General features: G+C 43.0%; 1 protein-coding gene across 2 annotated transcripts in view; it reads left to right on the plus strand.

The window, feature by feature from the left end:
- The first annotated feature begins 6,693 nt into the window (after positions 1-6,693).
- Positions 6,694-19,147, plus strand: part of KIF26A (kinesin family member 26A) — a 213,236-nt gene continuing 200,782 nt past the window's right edge. For both annotated transcript variants that reach the window (XM_089680288.1, XM_089680291.1), the window contains exon 1: positions 6,694-7,427. In XM_089680288.1, the coding sequence (XP_089536414.1) occupies positions 7,293-7,427 (135 nt within the window). In that variant the 5' untranslated portion in view covers positions 6,694-7,292. The remainder of the gene's footprint in view (positions 7,428-19,147) is intronic.

Raw genomic sequence — 19,147 nt, forward strand, 5'->3', positions numbered from 1 at the left:
TTAAAAAGGTTTTATAAAAGATAAGACTTTAAGGGGTTGATTTACTAAAACTGGAGAATGTAAAATCTGGTGCAGCTCTGCATGGTAGCCAATGAGCTTTTAACTTCAGCTTTTCAGTGCAATTAACCTTTTACAAAAAAAAAATTGGAAGGTGATTGGTTTCTATGCAGAGCTGCACCAGAATTTGCACTCTCCAGTTTTAGTAAAGCAACCCCATAGTGTAGTTATTTTTTTCTTTAATCTGCACAAGGGACAATATTTACATTGAATGAGAAGTGTCCCTTGTGCTGATGGCTGCTCTGTTTACTGAAATATTTATTCCTCTATTATCTACCTTTTTTTTTTTCTTCTACATATTGTTGTTTGTTTTTTTGTTTTACTTTCATTTAGCGTTTCAGCAAGGGGGAAGGAACAATTAGTAAGTGGACCTTATTTTTTAGGTGCAAGGGTTGCTTTCCTTGCTCAAAGTAAAAATAAACAAAAAGTTGCTTTTGCATAAATGCCAGCTTAACAACAACTTGCTTTACAGTTTCTGACCACATTGACCTGTTACTATAAATTGTCCTGGGGGGGTGGGGGGTGGGTTAATTTATCATCTGACCTGACATAGCTGTCGCAGAAACAATTCTTTGTTTAACCTGCTGGTGGCACTGTACTTCTGCAGTAGGCTGAATAGGGTCCCAGTGGTCACATGCTGGCATCACCTTGCAGCCAGTGGACTTTGAAAAGTTCATGAAGGTGTCTTGATATTAGCCTTGTTTGGCTCCCAGCATAGCAGTAGCTAGAGTGGGAGGGGAAGTGGTAGGAACACGTTAGACTCTGCGTATATGCTGACAGGAGATGGCAGAGAGGTGGGGTTAATAACTTATCAGTCTGTTGCTGTTCCTTTATTGTATAGTAAGTAAGTTGTGGGTATGGAGTTTTTTTTAAGTATATGTAAACCCTTACCTTGTAAAACAACCTACTCACTTTAAAATATAAATGAAAGGCAAAAAATTTGTGCATAGATATAAACAAAATTATAAATACTTTTTTCTCCTTTTTTACAAGTGACCACATTCCTTCTGTTCGTAGCTGCATAAGAGCTGGGGGAGGAGAAACATCAGAACACTGAACTCCCCAGTGAATGGCTGTGGGGGGGGGGGGCTGTTAGGACAAGTATGATCATAGGATGAGAGCAGGCTGAATACCCAGCACAGCTAGAGAACTGACCATGGTGTGTTCACCTTCTTAGTGTGGTCAGGTTTTAAAAGGGAAGGAGAGGGACTGGCAGAAACACCCTGGATTTCACACAGAGGAAGCTATACAAAGAGACCAGGATATTTTTTCATATAAGCACATGGTACTGCAGACACTTATCAGGAATATGAAATGTTGGGTTACATACTCTTTAAATGTACTCTCAGCAGGTTTTTAAAATTAAAAAGGAGCTGCAACTACAATACTCACTTTCTCTCTAGTGCAAACTCTTACAGTAATTCCTTTTTGCCACTAGATGGCCTTAGTGTCCTCAATTGTCCATGTTAAATGACGTTTGTATAATTCAACCCAGAAGACTGAGGATATACTGTGAGTGCAGGGTAATCATACACCCCTCCTCACCATTGCACCCTGGACCTGCCTACAATGATGTAGAGAGGGAAACTAATGTAAAAAAAAGTGTACCCCTATCTGCATCTTTGAGGAGAAATGGGGAGCATTGCATGCATTTATTGATCCACATAGCTTAGCGTAAACCTGTCATTACTGACTTCTGTCTGGAAATGCTAGTTTGCCTGGCTCATACTGTAGCCCTTTTGCTTTAAAAGTTTGAATAACTGGTGCAGAAGAAGTATCCAATAATATATTCTTATCTGCTTACTTGTATTGTGTCAGTTACTCAACAAATGTAAAGCTGGCCATAGATGAATCAAAATTTGGTCAGTTCAGTAGGTTCAACAGAGCAGGCCAAATTTCAATCGGTATGTGGCTATCCCTCCTCAACAGAAGCGGATCATTGGGTGCAGCTGCTCCTCAGTGTATTCTGACAGTGGAGGCATCCTGTTGTCAGAATACAATATCCCAGCTGAGGAAATTCCACCATCCACCTCTTTTGTGTGGATGGAGGAATCTGGCTGGCTGAATGACAAAAAAAATAAAAACTACCCATCTGTGGCCAGCTTAAGTTGAAGCATAATCATGATAGCCAGGCAATTAACATTTTCAGAAAAAGTTAGCAATGAAAGCATCCATTGTTCTCTAATGACAAGTTCCTTTTAACCTAAAATAATCAATCAGATGTCACTTTTCTTGAGCTTGCAGCTGTCCAATTGATGGAAGGTGGTTTCTGATTGGTTACCAAGTTTAACTGCACTTTGCTCACTGCTTATTGTCTTATTAATAAAGCTGAAGTGACCTTGTGTATATATATAGTCAGCAAGCCTTAACAAGGTGTTTTGTACTACATTTATAGAGATACTGTGAGCTAAGAGGATTCATTAGGCACAAATTAACAATCCATTTAACAACACAGAAGTGGAACAGATGGATGTACATGGGTTTAGCAGGTTTTTCACTGTTTATTTAAGAGTTAGTGGCACCAGTCCACTCGTAAACTGAACACCAATGATACGGCTTTCCTTTAATTTATCTGTGCTGTTGCTGTAATGCTACAGAGGAAAGAATACTCTGCATATCGGATTATTTTCTGTGGAATCATATGAGGTGGAACTGTGCCATAAGTGAAGAATGCAGCAGTTAGATTTCATTCCTTACAACTCTATTTGCACATGTAGATCTTATGTCTTCTAGTTAGATGTGCCAGGTGTATATGAAATACTGTGTAAATCCCCACTGCCTGTAGAATACATAATTGCTCTCTAAATCTTTGTTTGCTTTGTCTTCTGTTTCAACTGCTTTAAATCTGAACTCCAGGCAAACTGCTACATACCCATTTGAAATATGTATATATGGATCTGTTTTACTTGCCAAATGAGTTGTATTTCTGTCCATCCAGTCCTAAGATTTACACAGCTCTGACACACAGCAAAAGCCCTGTAGATAACACCACTTTCTCTATTCATTATAGACTGTAGAAGGAATGCAGTGGACTATGGATGACTGGACAGTAAGGGCCCTTTCACACTGAGGAGTTTTTGAAGTGCTTTCGTGTTTAAAAAAAGCAAAAGAAGAGCTCTTGAAAAAAAGCTTTCCTATATAGATTTATGTATGTTTTCACACTGAGGCACTGTGATTCCATTGCGGTGTAAAAAATCCTGCTTGCAGCATTGTTGAAGCATGTTTGTTCAGTTAAAAAAAAAAGCACCAAAAATTCACCTCCCCTTTGAAATCAATGGAAAATGCCTCAAAAGCGCACCTGAAATGTGTTCTTGGTGCAGTCTTTAAGTCATATGTCCTTTAAAAAACACACCATAAGTGCAACAGAAGCACGGTAAAAATGCGGCAAAAACACATGAGTTTTTGCCACATTTTTGCAGCAGATCAATGTGAAAGTGCCCAGAGAGCAGCCACAGACTAATGAGGACTTCCTACTGCATTGTCCATCTATCAGAACGTTCCTTGTAAGTGCTTTTGTACACAGCACTCCTGATTGGCTCACAGTCCTGCCCCTTTCTCTTACAGGTTGAGTGCTACTATATATGGGACTGCAAGACACAATTGTGTGACAAAATGATTTATTAATTAATGGTTTCCCAGCAGGTTTCCTATGAATGGAAAAGAGTTCGGCAGGGCAGGCTACAGGAGAGGTAAGTATTTACACTTGATAGGTACAGGTACCTCTGTCTTTCCTGGGAGAAATTAGTATATCAACAGGGTTCCTTCAACGTACAGCATCTGCTTATTGCGTAGGGACTATGAAATTGCATGGATGTCTCCATAGTGCTGAAACCATGTTTTCAGTCAGTGGCCTGGAAATGTGTATGATTTCAGTGGCAGCATACTCATTCCAGGTAAGTGATCCCAAAATATCCAAACCTGAGACAACCAGCCAACTAGCATTTTTGGGAAAGGCAGCTTCCATATTTGTACAGGTTTCCTTTAAGATGTAAATATAGGTATGAAAAAATGCTCAACTGATAGAAATCAGCCATACATTATCAGATTGACAGGTGGTGATGATATTTCCTTTATATGGAATAATAGTCTATTGCTTTGAAGACAAATTTCAGGAATGGCTTTTGCAAATGCATATGCCTAACCTAACCGATCTCTGCGGTAGTGACATCACTGTAGTAGTTTTGACTACTACAGGGATCACTGCTATCTTCCAGGTCGCTGGCTTGGCATAGATCCCATTCAGAGAACACCTTCCATTTTTATCAATGACTGCAAAGCCTTCTCTGATTTGATGAGGTAGAGAGGCAGGGGGATGACATCACTTTCTCCACCTTGTCAAAACTGAAAATGCTTTGTATTCATTGAGAAAAATGTGAATGCTGCCTGTGCCGAGTGAGCAACCCCCTGTGTTCACTATGGAGCAGGGTAGCTGTTTGTCATGCAACCCAGAAGGGAGCAGCAAACCACGGCTCATCGGTAGGATTTTATAACCTAACTTTACGTGTGAACGAGCTCTAGGGGTGCCACTGCCAAATGCAACCAAGGGCTCATTCACAAGTGCAACAGGCAACACTGTAGTACAGCATTAGTAGTAGTACATTAGAGGTTTAAATCAGGTGTGAGGAGGCCACACTGGGCAACACTGGGCCCAGTGATCTTTGACTTCTCCCATGTTGTTCAGGTAGATCTCCACTTCTTTAAGATTGCCTACCCCTGGTATAGTGTGTGGGCACCAATAAGTAGTACTAATCCTTCCTGATAAAATAGAGTTGATAGATTATTGAGGTTCTCATTGCATAGTTTTGGTAAATCTAAAGTTGATTGTACAAGGATTACATGGCCACATTATAATGTCTATGATGACTTCTGTATCTGGCAGGAAATCTGCAGCTGAGCGCCCTGCCGCAGACAAACGAATATAACTTCCCTTCCAATCGATTTTAGACTATTTAGATTTGATTTGATCAAACAGAGCTGATTGGCCAGGGCAGAATAATATCAATCATTTTGACTCAATCATCAGCACTGAGATACTTTGTTTAGGAATACAACTGTATTTTCATTGATTAGATTATAAGATTACATGGTGGAAACACAGACGTGACCAAAAATTTACAATCAGAAGTTACAATTGTATCTTAACTATCGATTGAGCTCCACTTCCCTGACTGTGGCATATCGACCTAATGGGTTGTTGACTGTAGATCAATTATTCCTATTGGAAGAGAACGATCAGAAAAGAAATTGCTCGATTATTAAAGTGTGTATGGCCACCATTAGATTTACCAAAACTTTGTAATAGGATGACACACTTGACAATGCATTCAGTTTGTATTGAATCATGCAGGCCCTTATGGTGCCCATACACTAGACGAAAAATTGTTCGAAAACCTGACAGTTCTTTTGTTTTCAGTTAATGGGCACAAATAGAAAAAATTGGTTTTGAAGTTTTTGAGCCAAACAAATCAAAGGAAATGTTTGGAAAACATCTGCTGAACGGACCATAAATTGAACAGTTAATGCATTTCTCACCTGTTAAAAATCAAACTGTTCATGCTTGGCATATGTAACAAAAGAAAAAAAAAACGAATTCCTTTATGTCCACTGAATGATTTATTGTAAGAAACGCAGTCATTACATGATGGTAATATTGCTTACTCTCATGGCAGTGTGTTTGTTTTTCGAAAACACGTTCAAATGATTTTTCAACTAGTGTATGGCTAAGCACAACCCCACAATGTTGTTGGCAGATCTAGCAGTGATTATACAGATTGCATACTGTATGGTCAACCTAAGACCATTCAGCCCGCGCATAGTGGAAATGAGCATTTCCAATCGCGATTTTTATTTTTTGTTGCTCTTCATGGAACAAGTCCACCGAAAACTAAAGGTGCGGTTTTAGGTAGCGGTGGCTAAATTTAAAACCCAACTCCAAGAAACCTGAAAATCCTGCCTTGCAGTAGGGCTGTGCCCACAAAAGTATATAAACTATCCAGTCTATTTGTACCTCAACCAATCAAGCAGGCCTTTGTACTACTGTGACTGCATTCACATTTGGTGATTGCTGCCATTCCAAATCACTGCAGAATGCTGGAACGTGCGTTTGGGCGCCATTAATCCTTAATGGCTCCCAAACGCAAGTGTTGGGATTTGGAATTGCAGTGATCGCCAAATGTGAACGCAGCCTTTGTAGTACAATTCTTGTTTAGATATAAATAGATTGGATAGCTCAGGCAGGTTGTGGGCACAGCTGTACCGCAAGGCATGATTTTCAAGTTTCTTGGAGTTGGGTTTTAAATTTGTCCACCTAAAACTGCACCTTTTAGTTTTGGGTGGACTTGCCATGAAGAGCAGCAGATGAGGTGCAGATGACCTCTGCCAGCATGCTGCACATCTGATTGCCATTATCCCCCAGTTGTAGTGGTGGAGCAGGCAGAGATGAAGGTGTCAGTGGGCTGATAGGGGTGGGTGGGGGCAGATAACAGGGACAGCAGTGACTGATGCCTGGCAGGGAATGTGCAGGGCTTACAATGGAAGCTCTGCCAGTAGGGTTAGCTGCTGGTGTGACGTCAGAGCCTGAGGACAGCCCTGCTGGGATTGGCTCTTCAGCTGAGAGCTGACAGGCAGCTATTAGCAGAGCAGTGCTGTGAGTGTGGGAGTCCCGGCACATCAGTGAGCCCAGGCACGCTATGCAGGGAAGGCAACCCTCCGCACAGGCTCAGCCCAGCTCCAGCCACCCTACCCAGAGCCAGCTCACTACTCCTCCTGCCCACCTCCCCACCTGGGATGCCATGTGCTGAGCTGTGCACACACATTTAAAGTGCTATTCCATTCCTCAGGTGTGCCTGCCTGCCTGCCTCTGCCTCCATGCTCCTGTGGCAGAGCCGGGCTCCCCCAGCGCATGGCATGCGTCCTCTATGCAAGGAGCGGAGCGCTGCTGTAGAGGTGGCGTCGGTGAGCGCTGCCAGGAGTTGATGATGGGAAGATCACATGGAGGGATGGCATTCGCTCCTCACTGCTGATGGATGGGGGCTCCGGCCGGTCTGGTGATGGGACACTGAGGGGAGTGGTGCGCACACACTGAGCTCACTCACATAGGTGTGCTCTGGGCTTTCTCCTTTCTTTTCTTCATTGGACAGAACACATCGCCGGCTCGCAGCTCAGGATGGAGGGATAACCACTTCCCTGCACCGCTCCGGGGAGCTGGATTCGGCTCACCGACCCTCCCCCCAACTATGGCTTGTGAGAATTCCCCAGAATCGGGGGCCCCGGAGAGGAAGAACCCCAGCCTGCTGGAGCTGGGGGCTCTGTGCTTGGACTCTGAGATCATTTTTGGATTTACCAGCCACCTGCTGAGGAGGAGAGGAAAGGTAAGTCCCTGGACTTTTCACTGCTTCTTATTGTTCTGTTGTGGCAGCAACCTGTAACCTGCGCTGGGTGGGGGAGTCAGCATGCTGGGGGTTCACCACCATGGACAACACTCTCCAGTTATGCCACTATGCACAGCACTCTGGGGGCTCATCACCATGGACAGCACTCTGGGGGCTCATCACAATGGACAGCACTCTGGGGGTTCATCACCATGGACAGCATTCTGGGGGTTCTCCACCATGGACAACACTCTGGGGGTTCTCCACCATGGACAGCACTCTGGGGGCTCATCACCATGGACAGCACTCTGGGGGCTCATCACCATGGACAGCACTCTGGGGGCTCATCACCATGGACAACACTCTGGGGGTTCTCCGCCATGGACAACACTCTGGGGGTTCTCCACCATGGACAACACTCTGGGGGTTCAGAACTTTGAACAGAACACTAGAGGTTCGCCACCATGGACAGTACGCTAGGGGTTCAGTATCATGAACAGCACAAGAAAGAGGTAGTGGTGGTGTGTGTGGGAGGGGGCCGGGGGGGGGGGGGTAACCACCATGGACATCACATTTGGGGTTCACCATCATTGACAGTAGACTGACGGTGTGGGTTCAGCACAATGGATAGCTCACTGGAGGTTCATCATCATGGACAGCACATTGGGGTTCACCATCATGGGCAGTAGGCTGTAGGTTGGGAATTCAGCAATATGGAGAGCACACTGGGGGTTCACTGTCATGCTCATCACCCATGGGGTGGTGGGTCAGCACCGTGCACTTAGGTTCACCCCAACAACAGCACAATGGGGGCTCTGAACCATGAGCAGCACACTGGGCGTTCACCATCATGGACAACGCGTTAAAGGTTTACCACCATGGGAAACACACTGGGGTGCAGCACATTGGGGGTTCACCATCATAGACATCACATTGGTGGGTTCACCACCACGGACAACACATTGGGGGTTCACCATCATGGGCATCACATTGGTGGGTTCAGCACCATGGACAGAACACTGGGATGTCAGCACCATGGACAGCACACAGTGCTAGCCGACATATCTCTAACTCCGCATCTGACGCCAGTGGCTCGGGTTCTCATGAGGCTCTCTGCTCCCCTTTTGATGTTGCTGACGGCAGCTTCTCAGCACGTGCTCCGGCCTTTTTTTTAAACGCTGGAACACCTGCTGCTTTTTACACACCATACATGCATAGATGGCTTTCATTGTGTCATTGGTAATGTGTCTTTGAAAATGCACAGTGGCTTAATGGTTAGTACTAGAGTCATTTGCTGGAATCCCAACCATGACACTACCTGCATGTTCTTCCTGTGTTTGGGTGGGTTTCCTCCAACACTCCAAAGACATGCTTGTTGGCTAATTGGCTACTGGTATGTGTATGTATGCATGTGAGGTAGGGACCTTAGGTTGTAAGCTCCTTGAAGGCAGGGACTAATGTAAATGTAAAAAATATATGTAAAACTTTGTATAAATTGTTGATAATAAATACCTGTATTGAATAAAGATTGCATGGCACTGAAAATGTGATGTGATACATTGTAACATTACCTGCAAAGGTTTCCTCCTTTATAAATTGAGTAATTCTGAAAACTGCAACTTTCTCAGCTTTTAAGACACATTCAGATGGACCTGATTAGCAGTTAGGATTTACAAACATTTTGATAAAAAAAAAAAAAGACAAAGGTTGAATAGATGAGGTGTAACAGTAAATTATTTATTTCTAACACAAAAAAGGTGATGGAGATAGAGCCATGGCTAGCGCTCTGTAATAATGACTGGCTTTCAAATGAAAAATCTGTTTTTTTATTTGCATTTTCATAGTTTAAGACCACCATGATAATAAGTTGGGTCACCTGTGATTACATGAATTGTATACAGATGGCCATTGGATGAGCCAGGGTTGTGGAACTACAAGTCCCAGCATTGCACAATGGCATTTTGGCAGTTGTAGGTCACCAGCAGCTCACTGTCCTGTTCTAAGGTGTGGCTATGGGACTGCAAGTGCCTGTAAGCCAAAGCCCAGGGTATTTGGGGGCTCGTAGTCCTCTGCGCATGTCATCATGTTAATAAAAGCACCATTACATATTATACCTGATGCTGGCGGTGGAGGAGTGATCTCACTCCAGCATTAAGTCTATCATATGAAATATTTAAAGAAGTTGTTACAGCCTAGCAGGCTTGTGGCAAATAGAGCGCACAGCTCTGCCTCCTTTGGGGACCTGTGCTGCTGCCGCCCCTGCAGAGGAACTGACGCCTGCCAAGAGTTAATAATGTGGGGATGAAAGTCTGACAGTTGATACCTACAGGGAGGTGGCCAGGGCCTTTCCCTCTCCATCAATCAGCAGCTGCATTTCCCTGAACTTTTTCTTCCTTTTTCTTTTTATTGTTGATTATCCTGGGGGAACGAGGGCATGGAAGAGCTAAAGAATCCCCTTAGATTGCAGATAGACTGTGTTTGTGTAAAGTTATGAATTTGTTACATTCTACATCTTTTCCACAATTGTATCTAAGTTGTATGTTGTACAGGAAGCTGGAAGGCTTTGTCTATGTTTACTTTAGAATACTCGCTGAAGGTTGATATCAGGCATCAGCTCCTATCTTGTCTGTGCTCCTTTGCCATGTCAAACCTCTCCCCTCCTTGTTGCATACCCTTCCCCATCCCTAAAAGTCCCATGTAAGTTTCAACATTCTGGGATTTTAGTGACATAGGCCATAGGGTTCCAAGAAAAAACTGTAGACATCCATATTCCCATATTGTGCACTGATGAAATCTAAAACTCCAGAGGGCCGGCTGCTTTTGGCTAAACTGACCAATCTTTAGACCGTAGTAGGTCTATAAACCAGCATATTTGGAAAAATAGTTGGTCATTTTTGTTCTTTTGTATGTTTTCACCCATATCTGTAATAAAAAATGACTTTTATGTTATTTATGGGTAAAGTATTGCCCAATATATGATTCTGGGTGGTTTTAGGAGGCTGTGCTATATTTACATGAACTATGAACGCTAAGCCAGTACATGGGATTGTAATGGGATTGTATATATGCATGCATTAAGGGTGGTTGTTATTAATGCAGAGCTATACTTGCCTCCACTCCAGCGATGCATCGTTCGGCTACCTTCTGGGTTCCGATCTTTGATTGGTCAGGCCGAGATGATGGCCGAAAAGATGCCAAATTTGTACAATAAACTGTGCATGCAGACAGGCCGGTAGCAAATTTTACTGTAGAAGAGACATTGCCTGTTCATTTTTTTTTTCACTAAAGTTCCACTTTAAAGTTAGTCCAGTTGGCTTAGTTATGGAAATGAAAATAGTGTGGTAGTAAATTGAAATCTGGTTGCTATGGGTTACTGCATCCTAAAAATCGTCATTTGCTCTTTGTCCTACTCCGCTGAATAAACCAGTATCAAGAGATGATGCCGTGTACATTTCCACCCACTGGTACACCCTCACAGCTCACAGTCTGGTTGCAGACTGAGCTCCTGTGACTACAATCTGCCTCTAATACCGCCTTGAGGCTGCAGGCACTTAACTCTCCACTGGGGGCGCTGAATGGCCATGCTGCGCTGGTGCCTCGTCCATGCACTCAGCTCAGGAGAAGTGAAGCAGAAGAAGAGATGTATTAGATGTAAAACAGATTAAATTTTAATAGCTCTGGCTAACCCCTTCAACGCTGTGCTGGCCTTTAGGGCATTACTAGAGCCATGCTGGAGTGTCTCATTATCTCTTTTTAAAATCTTTAAACCAGAGACGCATACACAGGTCCCACAGAGTGACAGCAGGGCTACGCAATCTGCCCCAAGGTTGACCATTAAGGAGTGTGCATGCACAGCGTTCCGCCAGATTTAGACGACTGCACATATGACTGGAGCACATGTTTTTCTCATTCTGTTTATACAGGGATGTTTTTTTTCCCCTCACTGTATAGATAATCACCCCTCACACCCCCCAGAAATGACAGATCCACATTCCTGGGAGCTCCCAGAGGAAGCCAAGCTCCTGAATAATGCATGCTAATCAAAACTTGCGCACAAAGGGACAGACAATGCCACTTTTAAAATAGCACAGGTGTATTATTTATAGTGAGAGTATCAAGGGGGGAAACCAAATGTAATGGCTTCAACAGACCATGTAATGTGTGGAGCCATCGCTGTCCCACTGAGCTGGATTAAATCTGTATGACAAATCTGCACAGGCTGTACAGGCTTTGGGCCTCGCAGCTACATGCGCCATCCAGAGCCCATGCTGGGCTGGTTAATTGTGCCATGACCAGAGCATATTACAACATGGTTATGGCCTATAAGGCATTTAAATTTAACAATGGAACAGCACTGAGAGTGCCCATAGAGATTTGATTTCTGTCACCAATTTTGGAAACAACATATTGCTCATCCCATTGTTAATAAGAACAGTTGTGCTACCAATATATCCAATATCATCCATGCTCAAGTTTGTGCACTTTGATGATTGGCTTTATGAATTTGTTCTATAAAATTGTTTTATACCTCACTGTGCTCACACTGGAGTGGATTTACTAAAGGCAAATAAACTGTGAACTCTGCAAGAGCAGTTGCCCCAATGCTTAGTAAATGAGGAGAAGCTCTGCTGACTTCCATCATCCAATCATCAATTTTCCTTGCATGTGATTGGGTATTTTTTGCAAAGTGAAGCTCTGACTACCCAATCACATGCAAGGAAAATAGAAAAAAACTGCATTTTTGCTTGTACATGATTGGATGATGGAAGTCAGCAGAGCTTCCCTTCATTTACTAAGCTCTGGAGCAGAATGCACAGTCTTTTTGCTTTTAGTAAATCAACCCCAAAGTGTATTTTCAGCAAAAAAAGAGTAAAAGCTCAGAAAAAAATAATCTGGGCATTTTGAAGGAACATTTATATGTGAGATATTGTTCCATGTGCATACTTCCTAAAATTGTCCTGGCCCAAGCAAATGTTTGTGAGGTAGGCCCTTGATTCTTCAGGTATGCATTTTATGTTAAGACTCTTCATTATGTGTTGTCCAATAATGGACAGAGAGACAGACTTGCAAAATAATATAGTCTTTTTTTTTTTTTTTAAATATTGCAATATTTATGACCTAAAAAAACTGTTTGTGGTTCTGGGATGCTCTTGACCAAAATGTGCATTAAATCCAATCGGTATTTTTTGTGCATAATCTCCTTAAAAGTGGGCACAACATAAAATACCCAACTTCTGACACCCAAAGTTTAGATCTGATTGTTGCAACATCTGTGGGTGTATGATCCACTAATGGCTGTAAGTGCTAACCTTTTAACATGAATGCAATGACACCTCCTTGAAACTTGCAGGTGGTCATGTCCAAAACTGTATGGGGGTGTGTACTAAAACTGGAGTGTGCAAAATTTGGTGCAGCTCCACAGAGAAACCAATCAGCTTCCAGCTGCACCGAATTCTGAGTGCTCCGCTTATATTAAATCTCCCCCATGTGAAAATCGTGTGATAACCCAAGATAAACTGGGATAAATACTAAACAGAAAAGAGCATAGCTGCTGTTTTGTTACCAGTCCCAGTGTTTCATCCATAGAGCATGCTGGGATTGGTTTACACTGGCTGCAGTGCTATGGCATAATGGGCGGATAACCTTTTTTGGATAGATTTTTCTGTCTTTGTTTTGAGTTACAAAGCCAGACATTTGAAATCTAATTCTAAACTGCGAGGTTTGGTGTTAAAACTAGAACTATTGAGCTATACGACCTCTACCAAGGCCATCCTACTACTGTCATTGGTAATAAAACTTCAGCATATAATACCAAAGCCTTTGGTGGAACCCTGAAAGACATGCATTGATTGTATTTTCTTTATTTTTAAACTTGCATTTTTATTTTTAAAATATCGTTGCGTCTGAGATAACAAAGCGCTAGCCTGTACTGGACCACCTGTTCTGCCTGGGCCCACATTCGGTTTGCTGTCTTAATGGATGCCAGCTTGTCAGTAGCTCTGTCAACCAACAAAGCCATATCTAGTCAGACTAGTTCAACATTTTGTTTAACTCTTAATGTACTCTGTAATGGGTCTTTTTGACACGTTTGTATAAAAGACTCTGAATTTTTAAAGCACTTTATGTTTTCCCAACATAGTTGAAATTTTGTTACATATATAGAATACTTTAACATTTTATCTACATCAGATGAATGTGTGATTTTCATTGGAAAGTGCACCATGAAAAGGTTCTTCTCCTTGGGGTTAAACTGCAGGCTGTCATCCTCCATTAGCATGAGACAAAATCACTGAGCATAACAGCATACAGGGGTACCAGAGGGAATAAAGGTGCCATTCCTAACCATGTACAGTAGATGGCGGTGATGGTCCAGATACTGGCACTGGATCACAAAGTAGAGAAAGCTTTTCATAACCATACACTGCTATTTGAAATGAAACCACTTTTGGATAGAAATGTCTTTACAAGAAGAGAAAAAGTGATCATTTTTATTATATGGAATATGCTATACTAGCTTTCACTTTATCCTAAAAAGAAGAATGTTGAACAGACTGTTACATTGCATACAGTGGTATCATTGTACAGTAAATTGGCAAATATTAGGAAGGTTTTAAATACCAATGAAGTATTGATCAATGTCATCTTTAATTCATAAAGTGCAATTACGAAGTGCTTACAATTAACCCCTCCCCACCCCTCTAGGTCCAGTTTAGCCAAAATCTGTTAATCTACAATCTTCTATGTATCTACTGTCTAGGGAAGCACATTGCCCTAAAGCTGCCCACAGACGTGAGAGGGCAGTTGTTTGTTCATGATTGATCCAACCTCCCTCTGGGCTAGCAGACTGCAGAGTGCGGCCAAGCATCCATAAAGCTGCAATGCCGCATTGAAACGTTTAAGCCAGTGGGGGGAAAAGGAAAGGAATGATCAGAATTTGCTAAAGAAAGGTCAGGTATGGTAGCCTTCTTATTCTTAGAACACATTTCTCTTATAGGCATTTAATCATTAGGAAAAGAGTGGCCCAAAGTCTCCGCCTCTTCTGCCTACCCCTTGGTCTGTCCGTTTTGGAAATGCTGTATCATATTTATTATTCCTGCACGGTAGCAGTTAACACAGCAGGTCTCAAGGGGGCAGCACCAAGCTTCACAATTTTCAACTTCTGATTACAGTTTTCTCTGTAGTTCCTTTGTGTGATCATTTCTGGATATTTGTTTGTGAATTCTGTATGTTGTTAGATAGAAGTTGAAGCCGGGACTTTTTAGAAGAGTTACAAGATTCTCTGTACATCAAAAATCATGATTGTCCCATATCTTTTTCTTTTTGTGATCTGTATTGCTGTAGCATGCTGCTTCCAGAATAAGACTCCTTGTGTAATGATTGCAAAAAAATATGATTGACAACAGAGGTGGATCCCAGACCAAAGGCCATAATTATTTACATGTGCCTAATGTCATGTCTTTGTGGATTTTCAGCAATCACTGATTGGATATAGCAACACTTTTTTTTTTTTTCTAGCAAATCCTAAAATGAAACTGCAGGTGCCAAATGTTTGTTACCCACTGCTGATTTATTTAACAAGAACTTAAAGTATAAGTAAAGGTAAATCCTTTTTTTTTGGATAGAGTGCAGAGGGATTAGAACACCTGTCAGTTTTTATTGCTGTCTTTGCCCCCCCCCCCGTTAGGGAAATTCACCCTCTGTATTTGTCCTGTATACCTCTGTTGGGGCCACCGCAGCTTGTGGCTCGGCGCAGGCGCAGTGTGCCAGCTCGCGCTGGTGTGCACTAGGTCCTGGCCGGCCATGGTAGAGACGGAACTCGTGCATGCGCACTCGGGGCCGCGGGCGCACGCCTGGCACCAATGACAGCGCAAGGCGCGGTATTTAAATCCACCCTGCACTGACACTGATTGTCGTTTGGTCTATCCTGTGTTCCTGCTCCTGTACTCCTTGCTATTTGATCGTTGCTGACCCGGATTGTCCCTGACTGTGCTGTATTCTCTTGCTTTGACCCCTGGCTTGCCTGACCTCTCTCTTGGATGCCCCCCATTGGATCTGATCTTCTGTTACTGACCCGGTGTGTGACCCGACTATTCTCTGCCCGCTACCTTGTACCTCGCTGCTCCCACGGTTACCGACTCGGCCTGTCTGACCACGCTTCTGCTCATCCATCCATCCTGCTCGGGCCCATCCGCCTCTTCACATCAGGCTCTCATCTTCCAGATACCTCTGGCGGACCCCTCTATCACAGGTGGGTGTACTCAGGGGCCGCGACCTGGTCTCGGTCTGCTCCAAGTCTATCCCCACCATCAGGGGCCCTGGTGAACAAGCAGACTGGGACTTAGACTTCGCGCTCCGGGGAATCCTATCCTGTGGGTTGCTAGAGGTCCCGCCAGGTGGTTCATTACAATACCATTGTCATTGAAAATGAAAGTAAAAGAAAATCCAAATTTTGGGTTGTCTCCAGAAAAGTAACCGAGGGGAAATCTTCTGATGGGGACACTAGTTCTGGTAACGTTGGGGTCCCCTTAATTGACTGGGATTTCCACTCCCTTCCTGTTTTACTATGGGACAGGAAGTGATGGAAAATCTCTGCAATGGGACACAGATGGTGAAAAAAAATCTGAAGGGGATTATAAACCTCACTCTATCCAAAAAGCAAAAAAAAAAAAAAGTTTTGCCTATAGTTCTACTTTAAAAATTAAACAAGTTCTTACATTGTTTCAGTTTAGTGTACAATGCTGTCATGATGTGTCACATACGTTAGGTTTACATTATTCCATTTGTTATAGTGCAAAGTTCTTGCAATGATAACATCAACTAAGTGGAGCCCGTGTTTAAAGTGAGAACAGTGAAATCGGGTTAAAGCGGAGCTCCAGTCCCCAGAAGAAATTTTTTTTAAAAGCATACCCAGGATTGCCTTTCCGTTAACATTTACAATTGGATATAGTTATTAGTTATAGCCTTGCAGTTACTTTAAATATGTTAAAGTTTACCTGGATCTTGGAAGCAGACAGTCGCCATGATGGCTGTGGGCATTTGAAGCCCGCAAGTCTTTACTTCCTGGAGTTGGTGCTGCTGGCTATCCCAGCATGCACCACTCCATCTCGAGCCTGTGCAGTACTGACACTGCTCGGCGTTACTATACTACAGGGTGCCATAACAATGCCAGGAACGGCGGAAGTTCTCCACACAGGACTCCGGTAAAATGTCGCCAAACTCCTCCCATTCGCATCATTTCCTGTTTCAAAGTACCGTGATAGTCAGTCACCAGGAACCCAAAGTACTCCTGGGATACAGGACCCGACATCCCAGGAAACTTTGCGATTCGCCTTAACACATAATCGCCTAGGCTCTCGGGACCAAAACTGCAGTCCTGAAACTTGATTTAAAGGTATTTATAATGTGAAAAAAAAGTTTATCCAAATCGTGCTTTACAATACAGATACAATGTAAATGGAGGCACTTTAAAAAATGGGTGGAACTCCTCTTTAATGTCACAGCCTTGTTCTGCTACCATCAAAATGGAAAGTAAGACAATTAGGTCAGCATGCAAGAATCTAACCAGGCAAAGCTAATAATATTATACATCAAGGGATTAGTAGTTTCATATAAATGTTCCCATAGATCTCCAAGGCCAGGTCAAAGTGTGGACGCCAGGATTATCCCAAATGTTTATGTAAATGGGGGTCACTGATTATAAGTGAAGTGGCAGTGCTAGGCCCTGCCACTCTGCGAGAGATGACAGACAACACATTGGGTTCCAAAGATAGAGCTTGAAGGGCTCTGGAGTGTTGTGTCTGAGCAGAGGAGACAAGGTTTTCAGTTTTTTCTGGGTTTTGTAATCCTGGATCAGGGCCTGGAGTCCAGAAGCTTTAAAGAGTTTTGTGTGGGAAAAAGCCTCCAATCCCGTGTCAAGGTTTTACTGGAGACCTGCAGGCTGTATGGGGATGTAGGTGTGCACACTCATTATGAGTGAGGCCTGTTCATAGCTCAAGAATCTCTTCAGGAGATGGGCGAGTGCTCCATGCAGGAAAGAGGCAAACTCCTGTCGGGACAGGTGTGGGCTTCCATTGGGAGAGGTGCTCTACTTAGAAGATAGCACTGCATGCTGGTGGAGAGATTCCATGTCCATGAGTCTGAGAGGGTCAAGGCAGGTAATCAAGTCCGGGAGACTGGAAGAGCCTGGACAAATAGGTGAGTCCAGGGGATTAAAGGAATCTGGAGGTCTCAGAATAGTGAGAGAGCCAGGAGATCCCATATTGAGAGGCCAAGAGTGGGCCCATGCAGCAGGGTGCTGTAACCCTGGGTGAGCCAGGAGAGCTGAGACGGTCTGAGGGACCAGTGAAAAAATTGCAGCAACACTGCTGAAGAGGGAGCTAGGTGGCTTGGCATTATTTTTGTGTTACTTCTTTTGATGGTAAAATCGCCTGTGTGGGCAGGTCTTCTGTTAAACTTTTACTTTCTTGTTTAATAAAAGTGGATTGACAAGCCCTAAAACAAACTTCAGACTGGCAGGATCTCACTAAAATTGCTACTACCACTGAGCTAATAATCCCCCAAGATCACAGCACCATCAGGACAGGTTTTTGAATCTGCTGAATTAATTTCCCCTGCAATTCATAGCAACTTGTTTGATGAGCCACTTCCCTTGAGCGATATACATATCTTCCATATCACATTTAAGTTCCCACATGCTGGTTTGGCTCATGGCACTCCAGCAAATCAGAAAAGTAAATGAATCGCTGTACTATGGTCTACAGCAACTTTTCTTCTTTATTGAATAATAGCAGCATAACCTCTGACATACAGTGCATTGAAAAGCACAAAAACATATGAGAGGTGTCCCTGCTAATGTTCAACAAATAGAAATAGTTGCTACAGTCCAGAAGTGCTGTGATTCATTTCCTTTTCTGACCAGTTTAAATGTAATATTTCATTTTCTAACACGCTGGAAAACTGAAACCAGGAGTTTGGTTGTATGTTGTTATTATTATACAGGATTTATATAGCGCCAACAGCTTGCGCAGCTCATTACAAAATTATGTGTTTAATATTTATGTATTGACGTATGGGGGTTTATTTACTAAAGCTGGAGAGTCCAAAATCAGACTCCCTTCTGCATAGAAACCAATCAGCTTCCAGGTTTCATTGCCAAAGCTTCATTGAACAAGCTGAGGTTAGAAGCTGATTGGTTTCTATGCAGAAGGGAGTCTGATTTTGGACTCTCCAGCTTTAGTAAATAAACCCCATGATATTTTATGTCCTTTATGATCTGTTATGCCTCACATGTTCTTCCCTGTGTCTTAACAGTTATATTTGCAATAACAGATCAGCCCCCCTGTTAGATTTGTACAGCCAGTCACACCAAACAGTCCTCCCAGTGGCTATCAACTCGAATCTGTAGAAGCCTACTTATAGTGCATGTCTTTATATCTACCAGGTAGGGACACAGCAAGCTATATAAGTTAGTTTCCTGTGTGAAAGAACAACACTAATTGTTTCACCCATAAGTCCAAGAAGAAAACACTACTGGTAGACATTGGGGCTTGGGGATGAGTACCATGCATGCTCATCTCCAGAGAAAGATTGATTCTGGCGGGCAAATGAATTAAACATTCAAAAGTTTGAAAGTGGTCTTAACAGAACTTTAACATTTGCAAGTGAATAGTATACAGGTGCAAGACGGGTGGCAGAAAAGTAAGAGTAGGTCTGTCCAACGA

Source organism: Staurois parvus, unplaced genomic scaffold, assembly GCF_062004578.1.
Source record: "Staurois parvus isolate SC_StPar_1 unplaced genomic scaffold, SC_StPar_1.0 ptg000239l, whole genome shotgun sequence".
NCBI lineage: Eukaryota > Metazoa > Chordata > Amphibia > Anura > Ranidae > Staurois > Staurois parvus.